General features: G+C 49.8%; 11 protein-coding genes; 5 read left to right on the plus strand and 6 right to left on the minus strand.

Moving 5' to 3' along the window:
- Positions 1–5819: 5819 nt before the first annotated feature.
- RCC_11485 (related to pisatin demethylase cytochrome P450) lies at positions 5820–7498 on the minus strand (the record flags this gene model as incomplete). XM_023776706.1 has 3 exons in its annotated part: positions 5820–5855; positions 5905–6046; positions 6105–7498. 3 exons carry the CDS (start codon positions 7496–7498, stop codon positions 5820–5822), a joined length of 1572 nt encoding a protein of 523 aa, XP_023632474.1.
- Positions 7499–7774: 276 nt separating this feature from the next.
- RCC_11486 (related to amino acid transporters) lies at positions 7775–9602 on the plus strand (the record flags this gene model as incomplete). XM_023776707.1 has 4 exons in its annotated part: positions 7775–8093; positions 8146–8362; positions 8413–8575; positions 8631–9602. The coding sequence occupies 4 exons, from the start codon at positions 7775–7777 to the stop codon at positions 9600–9602; spliced, it is 1671 nt and encodes a 556-aa protein (XP_023632475.1).
- A 321-nt stretch (positions 9603–9923) lies between these two features.
- RCC_11487 (uncharacterized protein) lies at positions 9924–10192 on the minus strand (the record flags this gene model as incomplete). XM_023776708.1 has 2 exons in its annotated part: positions 9924–10055; positions 10109–10192. The coding sequence occupies 2 exons, from the start codon at positions 10190–10192 to the stop codon at positions 9924–9926; spliced, it is 216 nt and encodes a 71-aa protein (XP_023632476.1).
- A 928-nt stretch (positions 10193–11120) lies between these two features.
- RCC_11488 (uncharacterized protein) lies at positions 11121–11876 on the minus strand (the record flags this gene model as incomplete). The annotated part of the gene is made up of 1 exon (XM_023776709.1): positions 11121–11876. One exon carries the CDS (start codon positions 11874–11876, stop codon positions 11121–11123), a length of 756 nt encoding a protein of 251 aa, XP_023632477.1.
- Positions 11877–14085: 2209 nt separating this feature from the next.
- On the plus strand, positions 14086–15077 carry RCC_11489 (uncharacterized protein; the record flags this gene model as incomplete). XM_023776710.1 has 2 exons in its annotated part: positions 14086–14139; positions 14202–15077. The coding sequence occupies 2 exons, from the start codon at positions 14086–14088 to the stop codon at positions 15075–15077; spliced, it is 930 nt and encodes a 309-aa protein (XP_023632478.1).
- Positions 15078–15540: 463 nt separating this feature from the next.
- RCC_11490 (uncharacterized protein) lies at positions 15541–16379 on the minus strand (the record flags this gene model as incomplete). XM_023776711.1 has 4 exons in its annotated part: positions 15541–15588; positions 15638–15988; positions 16038–16129; positions 16178–16379. The coding sequence occupies 4 exons, from the start codon at positions 16377–16379 to the stop codon at positions 15541–15543; spliced, it is 693 nt and encodes a 230-aa protein (XP_023632479.1).
- Positions 16380–17302: 923 nt separating this feature from the next.
- RCC_11491 (related to Probable cutinase 1) lies at positions 17303–18142 on the plus strand (the record flags this gene model as incomplete). XM_023776712.1 has 4 exons in its annotated part: positions 17303–17470; positions 17519–17600; positions 17661–17996; positions 18063–18142. 4 exons carry the CDS (start codon positions 17303–17305, stop codon positions 18140–18142), a joined length of 666 nt encoding a protein of 221 aa, XP_023632480.1.
- Positions 18143–18483: 341 nt separating this feature from the next.
- RCC_11492 (related to Probable cutinase 1) lies at positions 18484–19309 on the plus strand (the record flags this gene model as incomplete). XM_023776713.1 has 2 exons in its annotated part: positions 18484–18660; positions 18719–19309. 2 exons carry the CDS (start codon positions 18484–18486, stop codon positions 19307–19309), a joined length of 768 nt encoding a protein of 255 aa, XP_023632481.1.
- A 361-nt stretch (positions 19310–19670) lies between these two features.
- RCC_11493 (uncharacterized protein) lies at positions 19671–21251 on the minus strand (the record flags this gene model as incomplete). The annotated part of the gene is made up of 1 exon (XM_023776714.1): positions 19671–21251. The coding sequence occupies one exon, from the start codon at positions 21249–21251 to the stop codon at positions 19671–19673; it is 1581 nt and encodes a 526-aa protein (XP_023632482.1).
- Positions 21252–21559: 308 nt separating this feature from the next.
- RCC_11494 (related to sulfate transporter) lies at positions 21560–22942 on the plus strand (the record flags this gene model as incomplete). The annotated part of the gene is made up of 1 exon (XM_023776715.1): positions 21560–22942. One exon carries the CDS (start codon positions 21560–21562, stop codon positions 22940–22942), a length of 1383 nt encoding a protein of 460 aa, XP_023632483.1.
- Positions 22943–23734: 792 nt separating this feature from the next.
- On the minus strand, positions 23735–24514 carry RCC_11495 (uncharacterized protein; the record flags this gene model as incomplete). Its single annotated transcript, XM_023776716.1, has 1 exon — positions 23735–24514. The coding sequence occupies one exon, from the start codon at positions 24512–24514 to the stop codon at positions 23735–23737; it is 780 nt and encodes a 259-aa protein (XP_023632484.1).
- Positions 24515–24711: the final 197 nt, after the last annotated feature.

Raw genomic sequence — 24711 nt, forward strand, 5'->3', positions numbered from 1 at the left:
CTCTTTTATCTTCTTCTTAACTAATAACCGTCGCGCTATCTACGTCTAGCTATAGACGGGCCATTCGTTCCGCAAATTATTAAAAAAATTCCACCCCTTATCGCCTACTACGTAGTCGTCTRCTATAGTATCTATCTAAACTTTTAGYATTTTATCTAGCTRCTAACTRCCTATRCCGGGGCTTATAYAYAAYAAATCTTCTACTAATCGCTAGCGTRCGGTGTCTAAYATRCTATATACCGCCTTCCGTAACTCGCCTATACTAAACCGGATCTTCCGTACTAATATAGTGTCGTCGCCTACCTAACCGACCTACCTATCGGCGTTCGTAGTATATCGGATCCTTATTCTATACATCTTCTAGGTGTATATAGTGTTAATAGGCTACGGGCTGCCTCTAAACGCGGTTATCGTTATAAATGCTTCTATATCTCTCTAAACYAACTCGTAGATAATAGGTGCCCTCTACCGTACGGCGGCTATATTAACGCCGGCCTACACCTATATAGTAACGTAATCTTCGCGTAAACGCTACGTACGGCGGACGACTATAGCTCGCGCGGTAGTAATTACGGCTACTAACGTAGGTGTGTAATTAATAGCTAGCACCTATCCGTTTTTCTCCCTATATGCCCCTAACACGGCTAACCCGCTTAATAACCTACTCTCGTATTCGTTGTCTCCTAACGGGTGCTAGAACATAGCGATCTAAAATGCTAAACTCGCATTAATAATGTCCTCTCTAGTATCGGTAACGTTCCCTCTCCCTACGCTAGGACTAGTTCTAGATAGCGGGCTCGACGGATAATCCTCTTCTCTACGGGCGGCATATCGTAACTTCTTTAACGCCTACGTTTACTAGGGTGTTAATCGATATGCTAGCCGGACGGTCTTAGGTTCGGTGCGCTAAATGTACCGCAAAATCTTTACGAACACGGCGGTATACTTCCGAATCGTCTATACCTTCTACTTTCCGTAAAACGGCCGGTTRCTATCTAGTATACTATTCTCCCGCCGATAGACGTATTATAACGTATACCGGCCTACGATCTCGGCGCGGCTAGTATTAAACGATCGCCGAATTAATAATACGGTGCTAGTGTATGCTCTTCTTAAACCTTCCTCGCTATCCTCTCCTTCCTTCCCTAAACTAGTCTCCTCGGCGTCGTTTAGGTCTAAATCCAACCTATCGCCGCTTAGGTCTAAATCTAACCTATCGCCGCTTAGGTCTAAATCTAACCTAACATCTTCCTATACCTGCTTTACTACCTATACCTTAAACTAGCTAATGTGCTTCTCCTATCCGGTATGTTCTAACTATAGATTGGGCTCGTACCGGCTACGTTCGTTCTACTCCTACATTTTAGCGTCCTAAAATTCTTTTAATATTCCCTCTACCTATATATCGGCCTTTATAATAGCATTATTAACGACGGAATCCTGTCCGGATAGTGGCACGACCTAAATAGCGAAATGCCTCTTCTAAATGCCGCTCTTAAAAAATTGCTAGTATAGTTGATTTACAACCTATAACTAGCCTGTCTCTTCGGGGATTCCTTTACGTCGATAGCTACCTCTAGTACGCGGGTTCTCCTAACTATGCTATGTACGGCAATGCTTTTATATGCCGCTTCTCTTATAATATACCCGGCTATACTCTTCGTTGCTAACCTATATAATACACCTCAACCCGTTGTTATATACTAGTAATCTAACTATAGCCGTACTGCTCGTATCGGGATATCTTACCTCCTCCGGTATACGGGTAATAGCGGATAATCCGGCGACAAACTCGATAATCTGCTAGCGCTACTGCTTAGTAACGGTCTTATAGTTAGCGACGATGTAGCCCTAAATCTAGGCTAGATTAACGGCATATCTACATCGCTTATAAACTATAATCCGATACTCGGTATAGTAAACGAATATTTTGTCGAATGCTTCTATTACGCTGTCGCTATCGTACTAATATGCTCGTAGTATTCCATCTCTTCTTTTAAATTGTATGTACGCGCCTAGCTATTACGAATCTCGCGCGTACTTAATCGTACTCCCTGTCTAAACCTTGCCCCCTATACGACTCGACTCGTTACGTATCGCCTCGGGTCTACTATCTAATCTAAATAGACGTCGTACGCCCGGCCCTTAGGTAGACGTCGCGTGCCCTACTTAGCTAGTCCTTACGCGGAATATTACTTTCTTCCTACCGCTTCTATAATCCGTCGCCGACGACGAGGTAGCGCTCGGATAGACTTAGATACTTCGCGGATTTATAATTCTRCGATATACTCGAAGCTGTCCAAACGTTAGAAATATACGATAAAGGGAACCTATTAGGATTAACCTATTAGGATTGACCCCTTTAGGGTCGCAACCCTAACTTTGTTTATATAAGGCCGCTATTAGGATTGACCTAATCCTAATAGTGGATTATAGGTAGCACGAGGCTCCTATCTACTATAGACTACTATCCGCTATATACCTGTCCTTAAGCTCGTACTAAGCCTAAGTAGTCCGAGCAAGCTAATCGCCCCTACTTACTCTACTTACCTTAATTACTCTGCTTACTCTAATCGTCCTAATTACTCTAATTATCCTAATTACTCTAATCCTTCTTCGCCTAAATAAGTAGCTATAGTTCCCTACGGGTCGAACCGTAATACTATCCCCCTTCTAGTCTAGCTTCGCCCCGAAGCTTATATAGGTCGGGACCTCTACCGTTATCTTCTCTTAGTAAGATAGCTTCCTTTACTTCTAAAACACGTCGTCGCCGTATCGCTAGAATACTCGAAAACCCTTATTTCCCCCCGACGCCTTACGACTATTATTACTCCCGTAGTCGCTCTTATATCTTCGTGTCCGATTTCTCTATTATAGCTTATAGCGAGTATACTCGACTCGGCCGTCCTTACGTTACCTCGAGCATCGATCGCCTAGACGCCGTAGTCGATAAGATCTCGGCTAAGATCGCATCCGACGAGTAGGAGCTCGCCGGGACTATAGATAAGATAGGTGCACTCCTAGAAAGGATCTAAGAACTCCGTCGTCGTATTACTCGAAATAAGACGGTTCGTTAAGCGAACAATAATAAGCTAGACGAAGATATTCGCTACTTAGTAGAGTCTAAATCTAACGCTGCCCTAAACGAAGGCCTGTCCGAGAGTGTCGCTATTAATAGTTCGCTTCGCGGGATAGACTTCCCCGAAGTCTTCGATTAGTCCTTCGAACCTCCGTCCGTCTAAGAATCCCCTTCGTACGTTCTTTTCCTTCGTTATTTTCTTTCCGTGCTAATCTCTTTTCTTTTTAGACTAACGAACTAAGAGACCGCGGTTCGCTGATTTTCGTTCGCTAAGATCTATCTAGGTGGATTTCGAGAAGAAACTCTCGTATTCCTAGTATGTTTCCTTACGCGACATAAACCTAAATTCCTCGCGTCTAACTTTATTCCTGTCTTTATAGTTACTAGTAATATGTCCTTAGTTACTATATGTATAACAAGTAGGGTTCTATCCCGCCTTCTTATGTCGACTACCTCGCTCTATTATATCGAGCTCTATCGGTCTTAGTCTATAGGGATCGTCGCTTCTAGCCTTAAAGTTCCCTCTTCCGCCTCTTACGGGTCTCTAAAATCTAGGCTAYACGAATCGGTCGTRCCGTAGCTCCTAGAGTCTCTCGTCGATTTCCTTTACTAACTTAATTATTRCTCTAAGCGTAGTTAGGCTAGAGTTTCGGGATAGTTCTAATTTAACTATGTCCTTAAGTCCGAGGTAGAACTAGGAACGAAGAGCTACATCGTTCTATTCGAGATCGGCCGTATATYCTTAGAACTCTAAGGCGTATAGCGATATAGAGGTAGTTTGTCGGAGTTAGCGGATGTAGCGATCGGCGTACACTTCCTTATTTAGTATCCCGTATAGATTATTAAGTTTTGTCTTAAACTCCTCGTAGTCGTAGAAGATTTTTCTAGTTTCCGTCTTAGGTGTTTTATCCTCGTCCTAGTTGTTAAGCTAGTCCTTAAGATAGGGTCTAAATCCTCGAGCGGCTYTTCCTCTTAGGAAGGATGCGGCGTATAAGACCTTACTAGCCTTGCTATTAAACTAGTAGGTGTTAAAGTAGAGGTATAGCTAGACCTATAGCTAAAAGGCCTCTAGTTTTCCTAGTATACCGTCGAACGTCTCCGGCGTCGACACCTTTAGTCCCCTAGTTACCTCCGGTATACTCGTCGAGCTTACTAGGGTTGTTATTCGTTTTCCGCTTCCTATTATAATCGACATTACGCTAAGTCGTTCCGTAATCCCTATTAATTGTAGTTAACGTATAGGGCTCCGGGTTTAATCTCCTATAGATATATATAGTAGGCCCTTAGGTGGTGCTTAAAGTTGTTAAATCCTTACTTCGTTTTTATAACGTAGGGTATGTTCTAAGGTACTATCTATTCTTTCGAAGTAAAGGTAAAGGGTTTAACAGTATAGATAAATACAATTAATTAAGTTGAGCACGAGGCTCCTATCTACTATAGACTACTATCCGCTATATACCTGTCCTTAAGCTCGTGCTAAGCCTAAGTAGTCCGAGCAAGCTAATCGCCCCTGCTTACTCTACTTACCTTAATTACTCTACTTACTCTAATCGTCCTAATTACTCTAATTATCCTAATTACTCTAATCCTTCTTCGCCTAAATAAGTAGCTGTAGTTCCCTACGGGTCGAACCGTAATAGTTATAAAGTAATATACTATAAGGGAGTTATAGATAGGGATAGATATATATACTAAATAGTAAGTTTACGGAGTTAATATTACTTAGAGAGCGGAGGGCTCTCGAGATAGGGCTTTATATAAGGCCTTCTAGCCTAATTCGGGCCTATATAGGCTTAGCGTCTTAGCCGAGCCCTTAAGTCTATAAACCGGCGGTATAGGTTCCCTAATACTAGCTCTTTAGTTCTAACGATTTATATATAGAGCCTACTTAAGTTAGTACTAAGACCGACTTTTAAGGTTCTTTATTATTATACTTATAAGGATATTATTATTAGCTATATACTTAGATCCCGCTTATTCTAGCGTAGCGCGCGTAGTATTTATCTCGGCTTCTTTTACCTATTACTTAAAGTATATCTACTTTATAGCTCTACGTAGCTCTATAATAGGTTCTATAAGTACCTTCTATTCTAAATTCTTAATATCTAGAAAATTTCTTCTAGAATCCGGATTTAAAGAGGTAGTTATCGTAAAGTAATCGAACTTAATATTATAAGCGAGTAGCGTATATATAGAAGCTTAAATAAGGTTTTAATTAAATAAATTTAATAGGGAAGGAAACTACTCTCTTACTAATTCTAATATAAAGTACGCGAATACTAAGCGTTTTATATAGGCTACGCCTATACTCTCGACTTAGGGCTTCGCCCTTTATACTATAATATCTTTTATATATCTTATAAAGTAATCTTCTTTAGATACTATTAGCTATAAATTGTATTAGCTAGGTACTATAAAGGATATTATTAGATACCGCGCGAAGAATATCCTTAGATTCTACGCGAAGAATACCCTTAGATACTACGCGAAGAAAAATTCTTAAGTACTACGCGAAGAAAATTCTTTCGGACATTTTTCCTCCTATATCGAACTTATAAAACATCTCTACGAACTCTAGTATTTACGTCGTTCGCCGATTATTATAAGCGATCGCTTCTAAATTCGTAATTTTACCTAGTAAAGGGAAACGAGGGATCTCCTCTACRTTCGGTCCTCTTTATCTCTTCTACTAGCGATCTCCCGCCGTAGCCGAGTAAGCAGCCCTATGTCTGACCTTTCTTCACGTAGGTACGAAGTTAATCCAGCAAGTGTGTTCCTTTCGCGAGATTAGCTGTCTCGTCATAACCCGCACGAGAAACACTTACCTCTGTCTCGTCGAAAGATTCATCTCCAAAGACCTCCACTCTGCTAACGATGCCAGGAGATTTGGCTTCGAAACCGGGTGCGATCGACGTGCTGTACTTGCGATAGATGGCCGGCACAACCGCCATCTCCGCCGTCGCGAGGCTATCGAACCAGTCAGCCATCCAGCTCAAGCGAATTTGAACGCTCAATTTCGACTCACTGCATCCCGATACACATCCTACCTCCACTCGAAAATGGCCAGAACCACCTCTTCATCTCAGCCAATTTCTCCGCATCTTTTACCAGCCAGCGATCCGGATTCCAACTCAGAGGATCCTCGAACACCGCCGCATTCCGGTGCAAGCTGTAAGGTGCCATGTTGACAATCGATCCAGCAGGGATAAGATATCCATCAACCACGACATCCATGTCCGCACTCCTCGCCTCAGATCCCGGAAGAGGGGCATACAGTCGGAGTGTCTCGTTGATCACGGCATTAAGGTATGGGAGCTTGTCTGCCGCTTCCACCGTGGGATTCCCGTGGACATCAAGGTCCTCGGCTGGAATAGTAAGTGATTCTTCCATGAGCTTTTGCTGGAAAGCGGAGTTCTGTGGTCGAGACAGCGCCCAAAGCATGAACATCAGTGTATCGCTTGTTGTGTCAATCCCGGCGAGAAAGTGGTCAGCGCACTCCGACGCAATTTGGAGGTCTGTAAGTGCTTTCGATTGAGAGGCCAGCGACTGAAGATGGTAAAGACGACCCAGGATTGTTTGTTCCTCGTCTCCGGCCGACTTTTCGAACTTGGTTCCCTTGGCACCTTGTGAAGCGGCGAGCGCATGAGCTCGGATGCCGGTATACGTGGTCGGCTTTTGCATGGGAAGAAACGGCGTCACGAGCCTTGCAGTCAGTCCAGTGCGTGTGTAGAGCCATTTGACGAGACGGGGAAAGTGTACAGCACACCAGGTTAATCTCCTCCTAGAAGGGTTGATGATATCGTCCAGTAGAGCTTGATGCGACGCATTGCCCTTCATTGAGGACGTCCCGCCATCTGACGGACCATAGATGAAAGCTGTGATTGAGTCGAGGGAGTAGTAGTGTAAGCTCTTGAAGATCTCCTCCGGCTTGCCTTCAGTTGACGAGATCCAGTCTAGATACTGCTGTACTTTTTCGGACACAAGTCCGGAAGCTCTGCCTTTCAGAATGTTGGATTTCGAGTACACATTTGCTAAGAGTTTCTTTCTTTCTCCGTGCTGTTTCGAAGAGTGGAATGTGAAGAGGTTCTGTTCCCCGTACGCATCGAACATTCGATAGAATGAAGTCCGACCGAAGGGGCTGCCTGGTCCGTAAATCTTCTTAAGGGCAGAGAGTGAGTTGAAATGCACCTCGTTTGGGCCAATACGAACTGCCGAGCCATACTGCCGGTGCAACGCGTGGATCGTGCGTGTTCGTCGGGACTGAAGGTCTTCCCAGGCGAGACGCCAGCGGGTGAGTGCGTAGAAAGTTGGGCCAGGTACGGAGCGAAGTGGATGTGTGTAGAGTGGCTGGATAATGAAGCGGTATATGGCCAAGGCCAAGAATGCACCCGCGAAGAGAAGAGGCGACGAAAAGGTCATGGTCCAACGAATTGTCACCCGAAATGCTGGATTCGTGGTGTCTCTATCTGCGAAGTGGTTGCTGCCAAGATGTTTAGAGCCGATGCAGGGCGTACCCCACAAATGTCAAGATAGGCCAGGAAGTGGGCCCCGGCGGTAAAGTTAGCGCAAGCGATAGCAATGTTGAATGCCATGCTAGCACCATCATGGGCACATTACCGCGAAATGGCCGTCATCTTGCTGTAAAAAGCAAAACGATCCCTACTCTCGTGCGCCATTAACACTCTGCAGAAAACGATGGCAAGTCGCGCAGCACAAACGAAGGCCAGCAGCCAGGATAGCAAAGACCTGGGCTGGATCTCGCACTCTCCCAATCGAAACGAGAAGCATGTTGCTGATGTTGAAGTTGGTGCATTCGACCATGCATCCCTGCCAAATCCACAGCTTCACCGGAGGCTACGGTCGAAGGAGGTGCAACTCTTTGCAATTGGTGGTGCAATCGGTACCGGACTCTTTGTTCAAATGGGAAGTGCCTTGCCAAAAGGAGGACCCGCAGGGCTCTTTCTCGGCTTCGTGATTTGGGGAGCTGTTATGCTTTGCGTCAATGAGTGTTTTGGTACAGGATTGCCGCCAATGCTGAAAAGACGCAGCCGCTGATGTGTGCGCAGCGGAAATGGTTTGCTACGCTCCAATCCCCTCGCCGTTTATCCGGTTGGCGGGAGTCTGGGTGGACGAAGCGCTGGCTTTTGCGATGTCGTGGAACTTCTTCTTGAACATGGCGCTGCTCATCCCATATGAAATCGTTGCTTTCAACATTCTATTGGGTTTCTGGACGGACGCAGTCCCTGTTGAGGCCGTGATAGTCGTAATCATGGTCGTTTATGCGTACGTCTATCAAGACGTTCTCTCCAAAAGCCCGCTAATTCTGCCTCAAGTCTTCTCAACACGATCTCGGTCCGATATTTTGGAGTCGCAGAATTCTATCTGTCAATCTTCAAGGTGTTCCTGATCTTCATGTGTCTTTCATTCACCGTAGTCACGATGTTGGGCGGGAACCCCTTGAACGATCGATACGGATTCAGGTACTGGAAGGAGCCGGTAGGTCGTCCGGACTCCTGCTTCTGGACCGGGTTCATCACTGACGTTTCTGCAGGGCGCTTTCGTTGAGCACCTGGTACCCGGATCCACCGGCAAGTTCCTCGGCGTCTTATCCTGCATCGTTCAAGCGACATTCTCCATCACCGGACCGGAGTACATTTCAATGGTGGCTGGCGAAACCGAGGCACCACGTACAGTCTTACCCAAAGCATACCGGTCATTCGTCTTTCGGATGTTGGGGTTTTTCCTCGCATCTGCCCTGGCATTGGGAATTGTCATCCCATACAATGACCCCACTCTCTTGGCAGTGCTAAGCGGGAAGGTGGGTGGCAGTGGAACCGGAGCTGCGTCGCCGTATGTGATAGCAATGGATCGGCTGAAGATATCGGGACTACCGCACGTCGTCAACGCCTTGATCATGACCTCGGTTCTCAGTTGCGGCAACGGTATCTTCTTCTCTGCTTCGCGAACGCTGTACGGCATGTCACTTAACGGCACTGCACCGCGATTGTTCTCCAAGACCATGAAGTCTGGCGTGCCAATCTATGCGGTCCTCGCATGTCTCGGCTTCTGTTGCCTTGCTTTCCTGCAAGTAAAGAGTTCCAGCGCTCAGGTTCTGATTTGGCTGGTCTATYTGATCACGGCTTGTCAGCTGCTCAACTACTTTTCCGTGGCTTTGACGTACCGGCAATTCCATGCTGCGTTGCGACTGCAGGGTGTCGACAGGCGGACGCTGCCGTATCGAGGAAAGCTTCAACCGTACACATCATATGTTGCCATGTTTGGGTGCGGCGTGATGCTGCTCCTGCTAGGCTACACGCTGTTCATTGCGGGAGGTTGGGACACTACGACTTTCTTCCTGGATTACACTTTCCTGGCAGCGTTCCCGATCGCATTTGGTGTTTGGAAACTTCTGCGGAAGACAAAGTTTGTCAGGCCTGGGCTGGTTGACCTGACGGTGGAAGGACTTGTCCCAGAGATTGACGAGCATGAGAGATCAGCAGGGCACGAACCCCGGAAAGAATAGCATGAGATGGCAAGCCTGAGCTGTAAATACCACCCGCTGTGGTTCAGATATGAAATGTAGCGCAATGCATACTGTTTTGCTTTGTCTGCGACTTCTGCCCATTCGCCAAAGGACCAGCAAGCCACGCTGTTCATTCCATGAAATCTATTGGTATCAAGTAATTCAATCCCGAACTCCGATGCTGTCGACTCCGCATCAATGTGGACTTTTCTCGCTCGTGTCTACGTCGATGCGGTCAATTTGCGGTCTCTCATGCTGCTACAGGTGTAATGAGACTTACATCAACATCAACCCGTCACTCCATCAATCCGTTTCCCGAATCTATGCGGCAAAACAGTCCTCGTACTTCTTCGAGTGCCGGGATTCAGCATGCTGATCCAACGCCGTGCGGTTGACGGTGCTCTGAAAGTCTTGGAAGCAGACCTTGCATTTGACGGATTTTGCAGCGGCGTTCTGCAAAGGTCAGTGACTACTGAGGTCGCCGTATGCTGCACGATTAGACTCACGGATTTCAGCTGCGAAGTGGGGCCTTTTTTGGTCTTGTCCGCGGCGCGCTCGCGCTTCTGCTGGGCTTTGGCTCCGTTTCCCATTTTGATGAGGCTGCTGTCAGTAGTATGAGATTTGAGGGAATATTTCCTGGTGCAAATGATCCGATGGTGTTGCGGAGAAAATTGACGGGAGGTTGTTGTCGGTGAGGTTTTTCTTGCCTAGCGCCGGAGACGGAGATTCGATCTCGGCTTCGCCACAGCAATGACTAAGCGAGGAGGAAGTGGCTCATGCACGCGCGGCGTTCACATGCTAAATTGAGTTTTCCAAGTGAGTGTGAGAGTATTCTTGGTCTACCCACCAGCCGTTGAAGGGAGCACGGGTATAGCCATGAGGGTTTGAGATTGTGCGGAAAGTCGACCTACAACGAAAGTGTTAGAACGACCACAAAACGGGCCACGGTGATCGCCTTACTCACAAGACAACATTGGCTACAGCACTGGATCGCCTAGTATCTACGCTATCTCTGGAATTGGCTAAGGCCATCTGTATCGTTACCTACTGTCTGTCTGAGAAAGGGGTTCTCATCTCGTACCTCACCTTAACGCGGCGTCATATCCTTTACCGTTGACAAGAAGTGATCGAGCAGCTTTGAAATATCATTGAACAATGAAGGGCCCTGGGTCACCTTATCAGAGCCTAGGGATCCCGCTGCGACAAACATGCTCGCCAATAGGTATTCCACTTCGCACGGATGGAAAGCGTTGATGCACGTAGAGGCAAAGCCTCCATCATCCGTTCAGCACAGGCCTGGCTTCCTCGATTCGATGAGATTTGATCGTTTTGTTTCCGCGGTTCAACACTCGAACCGTCCTAGAGTCCGTCTCGCACCTCGTGACGGTAGCTGCTTCGCTCTCTCTGCATCATCCTTCTCTCACACCACAGTGCCTCTTGGTCCTAGTCCTACCTCCACACACTCTCTTGATCTCGTTGGGAATAGCTGCGTAACGTCCTATGCTTCTACTGCTCCAATCACGTCGCCCTTGCGTGTTGATTGCTTTGGCTCCGTGAATGCCTCGAATGACACCTTCGGAATTTCTTTGCTCTTGTTTCTGATTTCTTCGCCGTTGAGTCGTTCGAGTAAGTCGCCTTCTCGGAGTCCTCATGGGTCCGCAGCTTGTGCTTATCGCTGCTGAACTGGGACGTGCGGATGATCTTCAACCTTGCAGCAGACTTGCCCAGGCGATCTGCTCGCACCCAGAACAGCGGATCTTGCGCGATGTCTTCACCAGACTCACCTACTGTCTCGGTCCACAGCTCCTCGTCTTTGAGGAGAAGCACCTCCACTACACGACTCGCTTCTGGCCCAGCACGAGTGTCATCAAGCATCGGGTTTCCCTCCGAAGAGCGTGGTACTATGCTTCTTCCACCGCTTGCTTGCATCAGGATTCCACACCCGAGGAGGATCATTTGATCGTCAAATCTCCTCTCACTGGACCCCATCTCATTTTCGATGTCTGTCTCTGTGTGGACGGCCATTTTCCTCTCCTTTGCAACTACACTCGAGCGTGATCGCTCAGTCTCTTCCAGCAAGGACGATAGCACGATCGCTGCGTGAGCGCTTGGCATCTGAATCTTCGACTCGCAAGGTATACATCTGGTGAACTGAGTGTCGCGGTCAATCTTCTCGATTCCGACAACGCGCCGTCCAAGGGAAGGTGCGATGGTTCTGGGCGAGACGTCGTGGATCAGACCGGCGTGAAAAGCTTCTCGGTCTTGCTCCTGCATGGCTCTGCTCACTTTCTGCATGGACAAAAAGTGTTTGTCGCTGAACGATCCGTCCTTGTTCGGTCTGATCAGGTCTTGCGTAAGCGATTCCACATCAATTAGGGTATGATCTCGATTCCGCCGCGGAGTAGATCCGTGCGGGAAACACTTGCATGCGAAGGGTTGCGTTCCCAGTCAGCCGCCGACGCTTTTGGCCATGGAGGTGATGCGCGTCCATGAAAGTTGAAGAGTTTTTCGCTCCCGACGTTCATAGTGCCTGCTTGCTCTCCGATCGCTGTTGCCACGAGCTGAGGTGTTGACGGATTGCATTCTCGAGATTGCATGAGGGAGAGATCAGTGAGCAAATCGTCTGGAAGCTGAGCCTCTGATTCTTCTCCAAGCTGATGAGCACCCGAGAAGTCATCTCGTTGAGCACTGACAGGCATAGCGGTCAGGACCGTTGCACGTTGCGAATAATTGAGGATTCTTCGTGGAAGAATCGTAGTCAGGACGAGTCTGTGATGCGTCCTAGGGGCTTTGAGTATGGTAATGACAAGTGGTCATGAGAGTAAGCGCAAAGCTGACTGAGAATCGATTCGAAACAAAAATTGATGTTGAAGTGTAGAACTAGTCGGGAAGAGATCAAGGGTGGAATTGGAAGTCGAGATCAGGGTAAATCGAACTAGCATTTCTCGAGAGCAGCGTTCACTTGAGTCCATTGGGTTAGAGATCAACACTTCTTTCGAGTTTCAAGACGTGACTGATGGGCTGCCACCGTGAAGATATTTATATGAACGAGACACCTGTGAAGCACGTGTGTCGGTGGGAATGACGGATTTGCCGTGGTCTCACGGTCCAGGCCTGAGGATCGGGGCTCGGTCCTAGCCTGGGGAGGAGAGATGGAGCAAATAATTGGAGTTTAGCATTGGAACAGAGCAGGACCGTGCCTGCAACGCTCATGTGTAGCTGCATCTACCAAATAGATCGTGGGCGTGGTTTACTTGGACTATTGCAAAACAATGAGAACTCAAGGCAAATACCAGTCAAAGAACATGAGGTTACGGGAGCACTTCAGATACGCAGGATCAATTTCACGACGATCTCGATTGCCGTATGACAAACATGAATATGCGCAGCTCGCAGCGACACCCCTTTGACTTCCATACGAGATCAGCTGCTCAATCGAGTTGCCTTCTTCTACGTTCCTCAGTTCGAGCACTTGAAAGAGTAGGAATGATACAATATCCTTACTTTTGAGCCGAAAGAGTATTGGATCATATGTTTGGCACCTGTCCAGCTCTCTTTATCGATGGGCTTGCATAGCGAGGGAACCGAAAACTTCATCGATATACACCTTTGGTGCTTCTTTAGGGGGGTCCACGMCATCAGCTGAGAAGCCTCAGGATGTTCCATCGTGGCGAATCCGCGAGCAGTAGCGATATGCTGGCTAACCCCTGAACGGTGTATGGTAGAGAATGAAGTACACAACGTCGACCAACAGCTTGCTGATGCTATAATAGCTCAGTATCAGGAATGGCGCTGCTCGTGTACGCGAGCATGATGGAATGAGAGTTGAGCCAAGGTAAATGTACGGTAAGACTTTTATTCCAGACAGCTCTCCGTGTTTCAATCTGCGACACCACTGATGGAGAGATAGCTGGCGCTTTCGGAGTTGACGGGATCTCCAAGAGCTACTGAGACGGAGTTGTGATGGAAAGATCCTCCGAAGGGCGGAGATCGTTCGAGATGGAAACTCATCATTGAGGAGGTTGCAGCGAGGTCGATAGCGTTCGATCCTGTCTCGATCATCAACACCATGTGTAGGTCTTTGTCTCTCGCATCCCACGTTGTGATCTCTTGAATCTCAGAATGTCCCAATGACTGACGCTGATGTTGAAAACGCATCATGCGACCTGAAGAGTTAGCTGTCCRGGCCACAGGCCCATTGATGTGGAGCTCCCGATGAGTGGGTTGGATATATAGCGGGGAATGTTTGCCGAGTTGTACGACTGGCAGGTGGACATGTTCATTCACTCGAATTAGGCCCCCGATGTTTCGCCGCGAAGGTTCCCCGCCAGATCATTCCATGCTCTTCCATGCTCGTGACGCAGAGCTTGCACCAAATCACCAGAACTACCGGATGCTCAAACATCGCCATCGCCATCGTTCAACGAGTATATCATCAAAAGATCATCTTTGCAACAGCATACATCGCGGCGATCTATCCATCATGGCCGGCAACGCTATGCGCACTGTCGAGGAGCCCATCATGGACCTCACCAACGTAAGTATTCGGATCTAGCTGGCTTCCGTGCGCGACTTGCGACCACATCTGACCACGTGTAGATGCCCCATATCACTAAACACCCTCGCGACAATACCCTCAGGGGTCCGGTTTATCACGCGCTCGCCAAGCTCCTTGGCTTCAAGCCGACTTTACGACAAGCTTTGGAGATGCGGTGGATTCTGCTCCTCATCATCGATACCATGCGCAAGCTTGGAGATCCCGCCGCCACAGACAAGGATACTTGGATAGAAGACATCTCCGACTTGGGAGAACATGGTGGAGGCTTGCGCCAAGCGACCGCCGAGATGATTGCCGCCTTCTTCAAGAACGCCCCTTGGGGGCTACACAGACAAGCTCCTGCCTCGTCTTTCGAGATGGTGCTCACTGTCAACGGCATCCATGCGGGCGTCGGAGAGTTCAGTCGGAGGCTCGCGGCGGAGCTAAAACAGGCGGAAGGACGGGGTGTCAATCTGGGGATGTACGATGTCGGAGAAGCTGGATCCGATACAGAGGGCGCAGATGATGAGATGGAGTCCGAGCAGAGACCTACCGTCACAGCCCGCAAGCCGAAACAGCAGGAGTCAGCCGCCTCCAAAGTTTCCAGTGCAGTGCAGAAGAGGCGTAAGAAGCAAATCAACAAGCACGTCGCCGGTTCAGGCAATCACGAGCACGGCAGAGCCATTCCTTGGACCACTCCCGAGCACATGGGTCTTCTGGAACTCTACCGCGACAATCCAGACCGCAAGACGGTATCCCACCCGCGCATCGCTGAGCTTCACAATGCTCGATTCTGGCCGAAACTGGGCGAGGGCCGCACCCAAGCTGCAGTGTCGCAGCAATACCTCAAGCTTGTACAGCACGACCTCGCTCGTATCCCGGCGAAATTGGCGGAGCTCCAGGCTCTGCTCGAAGCCGAGAGACAAACCTCGATTTGAATTGGACGATCCTAGCAGGGCGTGGCTTTGTTAAAGATGAAGTAGACCTCAGTTTTGCAATACAGTCGCTTGAGGTCAAAGGCCAGAGTTTCCTGCGGTACTGACGCATTCCTTTGCGATGGCGCAAGGGCAGAGAGTGGCTGGAGAGCAATGGGAATCTYTGTACACTTGAGGCCGACGGAAAGATCGAGTGGCAATGCATGAGTATGTAGTTGTCCGTGGTCCTCTTGGGTGCTCGCTCCAATCGGTTCCGAGAGCGTATCTGTCCGTAGCCTGTAACAATTTGCATACAAGACAGATCCCAGTAAGTGAATCGTGCTTTTCTCTGGCTTGCCGTATACCGTCAGTCGAAGGCACCTACTGCAAATCAGAAGAAATGATCAAGATCGAAGTCAGGATGCTACCCGCCCAGCAGGGTTTCCACAGTAGCACTCCATGTCTCACTCAACATCGCTTCCTTTGGCTATCTCAAGGTCGGGCTATTCTTTGCCACAAACTCTGAGATGGCATTCTGCGGTGATAATCAGCTCCAWATCACACGTTGCTAGAATTTCACCTACCCAATCTTTGCACTGATGCTGGACTCCCCACCCATCGACAACGAGATGCTCGCCATTCGAGCCCTCCTTTGGCCACTCTAAYGTGAGGTCACCGGCACACATGATTGACTGGCGAAGATAGTCAAAACAATGTGCCATGTGGTCGACTTGAGGACTGATAATCTTATGGAAACCAGCAGTGTCATTCTTTCCCAGAGCGAAACGTAGCAAGGAGGCATGCTCCCGTATCTTGGTCAAGCAGTGAAGCTGGTGGAAAACTGCGACGTCGTATAGTTCTCCCTGGGCCGTGGTCTTGCCAGGTGGGAGATCCCAGCCGGAAGGATCATCTATCAAGACGAATCCCTCTCCCGGCTGTGAATGATTAGTCTCTATAAGGCCCAGGATTCGGCGATCGACTTACTGGTGAAAGAGAAGTCCAGAATTCATCGCTCTCGGGGGATGAAGGACCTCCATACCGGGAGTTGGACTCGAAGGTGACCAGTGCTTCTGGTACTATGTGTTGTCAGTTTTGAAGATCATATCTACAAGGCATGAATATACTCCATGGAATTGGCGAGGAAGCAGCATGTCGTGTCTTTGCGAGGCCAAGACGAGTGCCGGCGAAAAAGCTGGTTGCGCAGCAAAGTAAAGCGAATAAGATGTATGCAAATGGCCGCCACGAGTGATCTGTCTCTCGATGAGATTGTTCTTCGTCCTCAATCTCATAGTAGAACGCTTGCTTGTTTTCCTGGAGGAACTGCATGGCAGATCTTGAAATGATTGTCTGTCGGAAGGCTCTTTCTTGCCTCGTTCAGACAGAAGGTAGAGCTGAGAGGAACGGGAAACCTACACACGGGTGTTCGAATATCCTCCGCATTATTTCTCCGCACGGCAGAAGATACTCCGCATAGCACTTCCTTGATCAGATTGCCAAAGGTTCGGCACTGATCGCCCGGATTGGCAGGTGCATGTGACTGTGTGCCTGGCGTACCAACGATCAAGTTTCCCCAGACATATGCCGGTCGAAACGAGCCAGACATAGTATAAATCACTACAACGTGGTCTAGACTTCTTCCGATTTCTTCCATTCGCCTCTGCAATGCGAAAAAATCATGGATTCATCAACGGCATTTGATAAGATGCAATCCCACGCGGAAAATTCTCCTCTCATCGTGAAATTTTTCCAGGCAATCGTTCCAGACCATTGCTATTGCGACCTGATTTCGCTTAAGACGGAATTCTGCCTGCCAAGTTTTTGGATCACACGAGCATAGCTCGTCTGGAGCTCGCCTATTAAACGAACTACTAAACGAGCAACGAGAYGAACAACGGCCTTGGGGAAGACTTGGCGGTCACCTGCGACTTCGAAACTTCCAACACGTGGACATTTCCACGGAAAAGTCCTGCCTTGAATAGGAAGGAGACGCACTGCAATACACCATCTGCCAATGGGTGGATCCAATGCATATCCACCGAATATCAGACGCAGACGCGGTGATGAGGTCCGATATGTGAGCATCTCCGCTCTTCGTCACGGGAGATGCATGCAGTACCTCGATGGGAACAGGATGTTCGAATTCTTCCCGCATGGATGTTGCATAAGTAGACGGTTCATCTGCCCATCAGTCCACCTCTGATTCATTCATCTCCTTCCAGCATTCTCCGTCTCCACCACGGTCCACAATCATGAAGTTCTTTGGCATTACCTCTCTGCTTGTTGCGGCAGCAGCAGCGGCTCCCACCGAGATACTTGAGTCCCGTCAAACTGGAAGCACCATCAATGAGCTTGAAAGTGGAGCTTGCAGACCTTTGATCCTCATCTTCGCCCGTGGCTCAACCCAGCCGGGTAACATTGTAGGTTGCGTCGTCTAGTGTGCTCTCGTCAATGCTGATGAAGCTCAGGGAGACAATGTTGGCCCAGCGACATGCAATCAACTCAAGTCGGCTTATGGCAGCACCAGAGTTGCTTGCCAAGGTGTAGGAGGTGAGGGAGATGATATACCCAGGTACAGCCCCGAGCAACTGCTGACACCTCCCTCGCAAGGCCCATACGGTGCATCCCTCATTGGCAACTTGTCGCCAGAGGGAACTCCAATGGACGGCATCAACGAGGGCATTCGTCTCTTCAACCTCGCAAGGTCCAAGTGTCCAAGTTCAAAAGTCGTTGCCGGCGGTTACAGTCAAGGAGCTGCTCTCATCACTGGCTCCGTTCGCCGTCTCCCTGCCGCCAGCCAGACCAACCTTGCAGGTGTCATCTTTTACGGAAATACTCGGCAAGATGAAGAGAATGGCAAGATTCCAAACTACCCGAACGATCGTGTCTTGTCCATCTGTGCGGCTAATGACGGCGTTTGTGACGGCGGTTTGGACGTCACCCCTGGTAATTCGAATTCTGCTCTTGGTTGATTCATCCTCAATATCACTAACCATTCTTTTTTTGCGACAGGACACTTGGGCTACCTGGACGATGTACCGACGGCCGTCAACTTTCTTCGTGGTAGAKTCACTGCGCTTGGTGGTATCTGAGTTGTAGATGGTGTCTACAGTCATGCAAGATGGCCCGGAAGTTGCGGCTCTTGGGCGATGAGTATGCCCGCAGTACGAATTATGATTTGGACTCCTCTACGCACAGTGTCGTCTCATTGGCTCACAGTGGGCTCAACCATGAGTTGAGATAAGTATATCTTCCCGAACCAGCCGGAGTGTCAAGACAGAGTTTGCCAATTTTTCCACCAAAATCCCACTCCCACTTTCTCCTGCTTATTACCTTCCGATTCCCTCCATCTTCTTAAAAATCTCATACACCCATCCAAAGAAACGGCTGCTTTTGAAAAACCGACACAATCACACGAACTCTGCCTATAGCCATGAAGATCTTCGCACTACTCACCTTGCTCGCAGCCTTGACTGTAGCGGCTCCACGGAACATGCTCGAGGATCCGGGTCTTGAGGACCTATACTTCGACTCCAATGAATTAGTAGAGGGGGAATGCCGCCCCATCACGCTGATCTACGCGCGTGGATCAAGACAGCCTGGCAACATGGTGACATCCACTTCCTCTCCCGCAAACTTTCTTCTGCACGGACACTGACACTTTTCAGGGTGCTTGGAGCGACGTTGGGCCTTACACCTGTACTGGACTCAAGCTAGCCTACGGCGAGTCGGAGGTCGCCTGTCAGGGTGTTGGGGATMCATACTACGCCGACATTACCGGAAATATGTGGGCCAACGATGGAACCACCGTACTTGCATGGAAGGAAGCCATGCGCCTTTTCAATCTCGCAAACTCGAAATGTCCCAAGAGTTGGGTAGTGGCCTCTGGCTACAGTCAAGGGGGCGCCGTCATCACCGCTGCTATCCGTCGATTGGCGTTTTCAGTCAAGGCGAGAATTCTCGCCGTTGCCATGTACGGTAGCACTCGCACCGATCAATATCAAGGGGACATTCCAAACTTTGACGGTCAGGTCCTCGCTATCTGCGAGCCAGGGGATGGAGTCTGCGATGGAGATTCCGACCTGGAACTTACAGAGGCTCATCATCACTACAAAAAACATGTACCGGAAGCTGTCGACTTTATGAAAGAGTGGTTGGATCTTGCTTTTTCCGGCGGTCACGGTTGCAAGACGACACGCTACTGCAAGGGTGATGGGGTTGATGGTGAACGGGCCAACGGGACTGCTAAGATTGTGTGAGGAGGCTTCTAAAGCCCGACTGATTCATAACGAGGCGGTTAGGAACAGCTGGCTTTGCTAGATCTAGGCAAGAAGCTGTAGCAGTAGTCATCTTTCACGTAATCCATATCTTACTTCGATCATTAAAAGTAGGTGTGAGTCATCGTACATGTAGGGGGTCAAGCCTTGTACTATTCGGCACGGCTAACTTCCGCAGACCATCAAATGTATCCGGATGGCTTTCTTTCATGTATCTATGGTCGAAGGTCTTGAAAATGCCGAGCAGTATCCAATCGCGGTTGGCCTATACATTGTAGTCATTGAGGGTCATCGTATTGCTCATTATCGTATGGAGAGGAGGATTGTCACCACATGAGACAAACTATCCACAAATCAAACTCCCCAGCACCCTCAACCTCTCCCCGCTCAGCCTCAAGCACTCCCTCGCCTCGTCATCAGCACCTCCTCCCTTCTTCCTTCCACTAGCCTTGACTTCCCTTTTCGCAATCCCGTCCTCAATCCCGTCCGGTAATCCTTCACAGCCGTCGTGKAGGAAACCTTGCATCCACAACAACCTCAACAGACTCTCCACGAGTACCCCCACCTTGGCATTGTCCACGACGCTACTGTTATTAGCCGTCGCCGAGACGATGTCTCGCTGAAAGCTCTCTGGGGTGACCAGGCCATAACTTCCCGAAATTCCGAGGAGAGAGCGAGACATCATCTCGCAGAGACTGGCCTGCCAGGCTGGACTCCAATACGCTTTCTGAGGCGAGATGAATTGCTGGAAGACGGGCAGGGGAAGTGGTCGAAGGAACTCGGTGTAGRGGGACCAGAGATCGGAGAGATCCGCTCCGAAGAGTTTGGGAGAAGTATGGGAGCAGGTGGCGAGCAGGGAAAGAAGGCGTTGACGGAGACGAAGGGAGTGGTAGCCGCCGAAGGACTCAATGGTGCCAGTCGGTGCGTGTGTTGTCGACGAGGATGAAGCATCGCTGGAGCCTGCCGAGGAAGCCTTTTGTGCCTTGGTACGGCATGTGCGGGTGGAAGTGGATGTTGTGGGGTTGTCGTGCTCGTTGGCGGAATCATCGTCCCAGTAGTCTCCATACTCGCCGTTTTCAAGATCCAACTTCCTTTTATTCTTGCCCCGAAGAAGATTCTCGTCTTCCGCCTTGGGCCCTCTGGTCTCCTCCCTCCACACCTGTCCAAACTCGCCCACACTCTTCTCGCTCCCATCCGCCAAAATAGCTCTCATCATCCTTCGCCGATCATTCCGCCCGCCACCCATAGTCTGCAGATATTTCAGCAACAGACAATCCTTGACCTCTCCCGCCTCGACACTCCTCGCCCAATCCCTCTCCAACACATCCAACACCACCTCCAACAATCCCCTCCATCTCTCCCACCTCCCGGCATGTCGGACGCTACAGTTCATCGCCCATCCGACCACCGCCCAGAAGTCGGCGGCGCACGCCCACAGACTCTGCGGACCCGCATATCTGCCCGCCAACGCCCGCTCTCCATCCCCACCGATGCCCGAGTCCCGCTTCCTACTTGCCCTTCCATTTCCCCTCCCTTCCTCCCTCTTGAAAGCGAATGCCTCCCGCAACATGACTTCCCCATCCACCACATCCACCACGCATCTCAAGAACCTCGCCGCCAACGCCGCCTCTCGATGTCGGTCTTTGTCCGCTGTTCTCGTGGTATAATTGGGATGCACACYGATCGTCGCCGCCAGACTGATCACAGCGGGAGTGGGTACATATGCCGGACTCCCAGTACTAAGACCTGAGGTGAGACAAGAAGTGATATTGGTGAATGCCGGTTCGAAAAGGCATTCTTCCAGGAAATTCGTGTTGTGGAACAGCGCTGCTTCGGGGAGTGGGAGGAGTGGACGGGAGGCTTTTCGGCGGGGCGGAGATTGAGGTGGAAAGCGAGGTGGAGAGCGGGGCGGAGAGAGCGGCATACTGGCGGCGATGAGCGATGGCATGTTAGACCTGCCGTGGATTGTCAATTTACGAGGACAGTGAAGCCGCTCCCAGTTCTGGGAGACGCGACCAAAGGCGCGACGGAAGGTTCCTTACGCGTGGAGTGCGGGAAAGTCGTGGGACGGAACGGCGAGTGGAGTCCGATGTCGGCAATGACATGGGCGGTATTGACATGTGACAATCAGATTGGATATGGATCAATCACAAGACTGCATGCACCCCACCGATCTGATATGGCATGAAACCTCCCTCCATCTCCATCTCCTTCTCCTCCACCCAAGAAAGAATGCCCCTCCTCTCTCACCTCCGCCATGTCCACCAGCACAATGTCGCCACCTTCCGCTCCGCTCCCCTCTCCGAGCTCTCGGGCTCCCTGGGAGATCTTGGCACCCTCCTTCCTCTGATGATCGCCTTGACGGTCCAGCATTCCATCTCCCTCCCCTCCACTCTCGTTTTCTCCGGCCTGGCCAATATCCTCACCGGCATCTTCTTCGGCATCCCCCTTCCGGTGCAACCCATGAAGGCCATAGCAGCCATCGCCATTTCCCAAAATCTCACGCGAGAAGACGTGTCTGCAGCAGGACTAACGATGGGCTTCGCCGTCTTGATCCTCAGCATTACGGGATTGCTCGGCTGGCTGCATCGAGTGGTGCCGGTGGCCGTCGTCAAGGGAATCCAAGTCGGAGCGGGACTGAGTCTGGTCATCAGCGCCGGCACCTCCCTCATTAAACCTTTGGCATGGACATTCCCAACGTTGGATAATCGACTCTGGGCCATTGCGACTTTCATCTTCCTTCTCATTGCCTCAATCTATCGTCAAGTCCCATATGCCTTGTTGGTCTTTGCGTTCGGATTGGTCCTCGCCGCTGCTGCAATCCATCCTCCCTCCTCTCCCTCCCTTCATTCCGCATTCTGGTATCCACATTTCGCCATCCCCTCCTCGTCAGCCTGGAAAACTGGCGCCATCGAAGCCGCTCTCCCTCAGCTTCCCCTCACAACCCTCAATAGTGTCCTGGCAGTGACATCCCTCGCTGCCTCCCTCTTCCCCAACACCCCTGCAACTCCCTCAACAACCCACATAGGTCTTTCCGTAGCAATCTTCAACCTCATAGGCTGCTGGTTCGGCGCCATGCCCATCTGCCATGGATCCGGTGGCCTGGCAGCTCAATACCGCTTCGGGGCTCGCTCAGGTTCTTCAATCATCATCCTCGGAATTATTAAACTTCTTCTCGGCTTGTTTGCCGGCGAAGCCATCATTCCCTTACTGCAGCGTTTTCCAAAAGGATTGCTCGGAATCATGGTCCTCGCCGCGGGTGTGGAATTGGCCAAAGTAGGTCAGAGTGTAGGAGATGCGACGGATCTCTGGGAGCAGGCAGAGGAAGATGTCAACGGCACCTGCATCATTACCAGTGAAGAGAAAGAAGCGGTGGAGAAGGAGAGAGGGGAGAGATGGATCGTCATGTTGATTACTGTTGCCGGTTGTTTGGCTTTCAAGAATGATGCCGTAGGGTTCGCGGCGGGCTTGGTATGGTTTTGGGGTTTAAAGACACCTGCTTTGCTGGAGAGATGGTATTATGGAAGAGGGGAGATCAGCATTGGGAGGGAACGGAGTGAAGATGATGGATTTCACGGGGAGCGCCGCGATGATCGGATCGAGCGAAGAGTTTGATCTTTGATGACTGCAATTTGGACGAATTACGACGAGACGAACTTCAACCCTTTCCTCGAAATCATGTTATCTGTCCATTGTCACACGCGACGTTGTAGGACAATCGCATATCCACAGAAAGCGCACCACAGGAGCATGGCCTGCATGAATGAAGACAGTCTTGCCACTCCAGGGAGAGAGTTCTCTTCATTCCTCTTCATATCCCTCATGAACCCAACTGCTCATACCGAGGCTTACGAACCCCAAGCTTCACCGCCTCCGCCAGAAATCCCTTTCCCCTTTCCCTCTCATTATGGTCATAAATACTCATCCCRAACGTGAGGTGGGTGTTGAGGGATCGAGAACAGATCCAGGGGTTTTTAGAGGCTGGAATTGGGAGGAGGGGCATTTCTAATTACGAGGACTATCCGTTGTTACGAGGGGAGGTTTTTGAAGCTGGTAGTGAAGGGATTTTAGGAGGTGGCAAAGAACGAGAATGCAGTTGATAGAGGTCGGCATGATTGCTGCATTACAACCTTGAGTCTTGATCAATGAATGCGAGTCAGGTTTCCAAYCGTGCAAGCACCATATCTTAAATAGCAGCAGTAATCTAGCGAACAGAGGGATCAGTCGTTACTTAATACATGCAAACAGACCCATCGCTTGTGCAAGGCAACATCCAGCCCCTGCTGCTGTTTGCCAAATCAACACTATTCTCTTCCTGATTACGATCTCTTATCGCGGACACTGCAGTAATGCTTAAAACCCCTACCGACTGTGAATTGCCGGTCATCCATGCCTTGGGAGAACGGCTCATTCTTTCACTGCTTCATCCAGCGCATCCCATATATCTTGATAAATCCCCATCTGATTCTCCACCCGCAAAGCCTCAAGCTTCATCTTCGCTTCAGGTTCGCTCCATAGCTTTTGCGAAAGCTTTTCGAAAGCCGCACTATCCAGCACGTGGATCAAGTCTCCGACCCGGAGCTTGTTTCGACTTTGGATAACTTTGTCTAGCCAGTAACTGCGGTCCACCAGTACTGTATGCTCCMTCTCGTACGCCTCAAAGGCCCTCCCTAAACGTCCAACAGTAGGTCGTGCACCACGAGCGTACTGTAGGTTGGAAAGAGCCTCGCCCCAGGTGAGTTGTGGTTTGGCGGAGAAGARGAGATCAAGAGCAAAGTCGCATGCCTCCTCGGAATCTCGCTCGCGATTCTGGAACGCTTCAGGTGTCGTCTTGTTCTCTTTGATATGCAAGTAGTCTTGATAGATGGAACGGGATATTCCATCGCCGTACAGCAGTAGTTCTCCCAGCGTTATATCCACTGGACTTTCCACGAAACATTCCGGAGAGGGTGATGGGGATGCATTGTGCAGCTTGTTGGACCACCACGCATCGTTCGTGATCTTCCTGCGAGCTTCCAGTCTTCCCAGGGCGTTCTCCCCAGCCATCAAGGCCTCAACAATTGCTTTTCCTTCGTCCCGATCATCCTCATCGAACATACTCAACAGATAAGATTGCAAAAAGTGCCACTCATCTCCATAGTTGTCTTTCAGCCAAGCAATCTGTTCTTCGGTGTATCGCTTCCCCATGGTCTTTACCGATCCGAACACAATTGAATCCGAGAAAGAGGAGGAAACTTCGTGTCAAAGATGCTGCGGGGAATACATCCGGATTGAGCCTCCTAGCTTTTCATAACAAAAACAAAAGCCGGGATCATGGTTCGAGACTTGGGACTATCTCTCCAGCTCATCCCTGTCCTTCGTGAGTTTTCGGGAGAAGGACCTTG

Source organism: Ramularia collo-cygni (genome assembly GCF_900074925.1).
Source record: "Ramularia collo-cygni strain URUG2 genome assembly, contig: RCC_scaffold32, whole genome shotgun sequence".
Classification (NCBI taxonomy): Eukaryota; Fungi; Ascomycota; class Dothideomycetes; order Mycosphaerellales; family Mycosphaerellaceae; genus Ramularia; species Ramularia collo-cygni.